This window comes from Bison bison, unplaced genomic scaffold, assembly GCF_000754665.1.
Source record: "Bison bison bison isolate TAMUID 2011002044 unplaced genomic scaffold, Bison_UMD1.0 scf7180017864492, whole genome shotgun sequence".
Classification (NCBI taxonomy): domain Eukaryota; kingdom Metazoa; phylum Chordata; class Mammalia; order Artiodactyla; family Bovidae; genus Bison; species Bison bison.
The window spans coordinates 9,894,585-9,898,357 of record NW_011495051.1 but is presented as its reverse complement, the minus strand read 5'-3'; the positions used below and the strand labels follow the sequence as shown (position 1 = coordinate 9,898,357).

The 3,773-nt window shown below is 42.9% G+C and overlaps 1 protein-coding gene across 5 annotated transcripts in view; it reads right to left on the bottom strand.

Annotated features, from left to right (window-relative positions):
• Window positions 1-642: 642 nt before the first annotated feature.
• Window positions 643-3,773, bottom strand: part of RAD18 (RAD18 E3 ubiquitin protein ligase) — a 113,143-nt gene continuing 110,012 nt past the window's right edge. For 4 of the 5 annotated variants that reach the window (XM_010828407.1, XM_010828408.1, XM_010828411.1 and 1 more), the window contains one exon: window positions 1,906-2,763. In XM_010828407.1, coding sequence (XP_010826709.1) covers window positions 2,661-2,763 — 103 coding nt within the window. In that variant the 3' untranslated portion in view covers window positions 1,906-2,660. Of the gene's footprint in view, window positions 1,084-1,218; window positions 1,346-1,905; window positions 2,764-3,773 lie in introns of those variants that run through there. The other variant, XR_824206.1, reaches the window with a different exon arrangement.

The window sequence follows — 3,773 nt, the reverse complement described above, 5'->3', positions numbered from 1 at the left end:
GATTTTTTAAAAATTCTCAGCAAACTAGGGATAGAAGCAAATATTCCAACCTCATTCAAAGCACGTATCTGATAAAAATTTATATCCACAATAAAAGGAATCCAGATTGGAAAGTAAGAAATATAACTCTTTACATGATAACATGTTTAGATAATTCTCTATGTAGAAAATCTTATGGAATCTACCAAAAAGTTTTCAAACTTCTACAAAGTTAGTTTAGCAAGGTTGTAGGATACATGATTAATATGCAAAACTCAATTTAATCTTTCTAACCTATCAATGCACAGAAACTGAAATTTTAAACACTATCTCACAATGCAATAATTTTCTAAAAACCCAATTTTAAAATGGGCAAAACAGCATATTATCCACAACAGTCAGAATGAATCAAGACAACTCAGATACCCATCAGCCGATGAATGATACACAAAACATGGTATATCCCATACAATGAAATATTATTCAGTAATTAAAAGATATGAAGGAATGATACATGCTACAACGTGGATGAACCTTAAATTATGCTGAGTGAAAGAAGCCACATAGTGTATGATTCCACTGATTTGAAATGTACAGAATAAGGAAGTACAGGGAAAAAGCAGATACAGCCTAGGGATGGGAAGGATGAAAGAGTTGGGGATAATGAGTAAGGGACTAAAACCAACAAAAATGTTCTAAAATTAATTACGGCAATGGTTGCAGGACTCAAAATATACCAGAAGCCATTGAATTGGAAGTTGTAAATGGGTGAATTGTATGTAAAGTGAGCTATATCTCAATGAAGTTGTTAAAGAAACAAGCAAATGAAGTCACTGTGGTCTCCAAGGGGCAGGATACCCAGGAACTGGTCCTGAGCCACGAATCACCATAGAAGCCATGGATGAGACCAGTTGATGTTTCCTCCGCTTTTAACCTCCCCATCCCTCCTTTTCCCTCCATGACAAACCTCAGAAGCCTAGGTGTTAATAACTCACCACCTGAGCCCTCAAGAAGGTGGGCGGCAGCTTCAGATCCTCCTCAGCACAGTGCATCAGAGTAACTTGCTGGCAAACACTCACAGGGCAGGAACCAACCACTTCAGTCCTGTGATGAAGCAGGATTCTCCGAGGACAGGCAAGGAAATCGCATGCCTCTCCTTCCCCATGAGCCAGTCATCAGCGCGTAGTGCTGGCTGCCAAGCCAAGATTACAGGGAAGGCCACCGGTCCCCATTACATACCGTGGAGCACATCTGCCAGCCTGACCGTTGCTGCCTGGGAAACGGTGGGGTGCAGCAACCTGAGATAGAGGCGGGGATGGAGTATTGCCCCCAACATGCTGACAGCAGAGTGGAGAGCCCATGGTACCTGCAGGAGATGTGGAGTAGCATATGAGAGAAGCTGTGGCATTCTGACTTCTTGAAGTTGGAGCAGGCTGACACACTTACCCATGTGGCTGCCTGGAATCCTTTCCAGGCAAGAGCCCTGCCTCATGGGTAAGCAGAGAAGAAATCGTGCAACACCAGGCCATCTGGGAGCTGATGGGAGAGCACTTTCCCCCGTAGTCCTTCCTAATTTTAGGTGCTGTTTTATACAGCAAGGTTCTGGCCACCTCCTCCTTCTAGGAGCCCAGTGGGAGCAGAGGTGGCTGCCCTGAGATGATGGAGCACTTGGCCCAGAGCAGGTCCTCCACCCCTGAACCAACACCAGGGTCTTCCTGGACTCTGGTGAAGTGACACTGCTGTCATCAGGACACAGACAGCCCCAGAGCTCCTGGCACCCATGACAGGGGACTGGCTCTGAAATGCCAAAACAGGCATTAGGAATTCTGGAAGTAACTGGGAACTGTGGGACATTTTGCACAGAGAAAACAATTTCGGATCAACACCTTCCAGTAATATGTAGCTTGTATTCAACTATTCACAGCAGACTGTTTCAAGGACTTTATTTTAAATTGATATAGAGTTTGTTCAGTTACAAAAGCCATTTATTGCATTCTCTCCATTTCATAGCTGGAATTCAAAGTGTTAAGATTCGATTTACTCAAGTGAAAAAAAAAATCAAGAAATCATCTGTAAAAGCTATTTCTGAAGAATATGCCCAGTATTTTATTGTTCTGTGCCTTTAGGTTACAGTACCAATGTCCTGCTTCCAGTAAAGTATGAGAGATGAGTCTAACTAAGGACCACATGAAACTTGAGCAACAAGCACTCCTGTAACAGCTGTGACATGGGTGCTGGCCTCCAGGCCTTGTGAGTTAGGACACCTTGCTTGCCTTTCCAGAAACACAGTGGCTCTGGACATCTCAACTGGTCCCTGTAGTAGAGGGATTGAAGGATCCTTTTCTGAACTTGGCTTCTCCATGAAAGAGACAGGAGAATGGCTTAAATATTACTATATCCTGAAACTTAGAAACAAAAACAAACAAGTCTGTGTCTTCTGCAAAGCGGGTGAATATGTGGATGCCAGTGTTTTTAGAGTGAGATGTTTTAGGGGCAGTAGGTAACTGACTAAGTGAGGATGCTGTGTAAAATTTTTCCTTTTCCTGGAAAGGCAAAAAAGACTGAAAATCAGTTAAATGTAACATTTAGAATGTACACTGGGAAATTTATGAGTATGAAACCTACATAGCAACAGAACACCATCTTCTGATGACTGTACTGGGAAAGTCAGCAAACCCACACTAATTTCTGTTCCGCTTATTTCTTGGCTCCAGCTCAGCACTTTCAGCTGACCTTGTGCGACGATTCTGTCCAGGACTTATTTCTCTGTCTTGAAAATCATTTCTGAAAATGAAAAAAAGAAAATGCCAGCTTAGAAAATGATGATCATTATTATTCTACAGCAGTTTCTGGTTTATAAGTACTTTCCCATGTGTTTTTATGTAATCCTCCAAATAGCCTTCCACTCCACTGACAAGTCTACTATGATAATTACTACTACTTTCATTATTATTCCCACTTTACAACTGAGAAAACAGTGACTTAGCAAAGATCACAGATCCTAAATGATAGTTAAGAACTGAATCTCCTCCTCAATCAGAAGTTTTTTGCTTCTGCTTCACACGCAGAAAGCTGCAAAAAAAGTGCTTCCATCGCAACAAGACGAAGCCAGAGGGTCTTAACAAAATCATAACTTATCTCAATCCTGTCAGAGAGCTGAGGTTGTAAGGGGACCAAGAAAACAAGTCCCCTCCCAACAGAGATGGGCCATGCGCATCCCCTCACTTTGGGCAGAGCTCTGGGGGAAAGAGGTGGCTGCCATTCAAGTAGGTAGGAAGACGAAAGCAAACTTTCTGTGGATTCTGGAGCATATGCAGAGACCAAACTACATGGAGAAGAACAGGCTCCCAGACTACATGGAAAGACAGAGAAGTCCAGACATCTCAGCAGAACATAGGCTCCATCTGCCCTATCAGTGGGCTATGTGCCACATAAATGATCACCCACAGCCTGAGGCCAGCCCAGACTGAAGAATAAGAAGCAAATAAAATGGCTGTGGTTTAAGCTTCTAAGTTTCAGGGTGATTTGTTACATGGCAATTAAAAAACTAAATAGAACTATTTTTGTTCCATTTATTCTGCTTATCTACCACTACATAACAACCATTCTCAGGAAACAGCACAATTGTTTATTTGGTCATGATTCTAGATCTGGGCAGGGCTCAGAACAGACAGCTGAACTGAGTTTGGAGGATTCACTTCAAGGCAGGCTCACTCGTCCGGTGGCAAGCTGGTGCTGGCTGCTGACTTGAAAATTGGCTGGTGAGGGGGCTGCCCCTCCCCATTCTCCTCCAA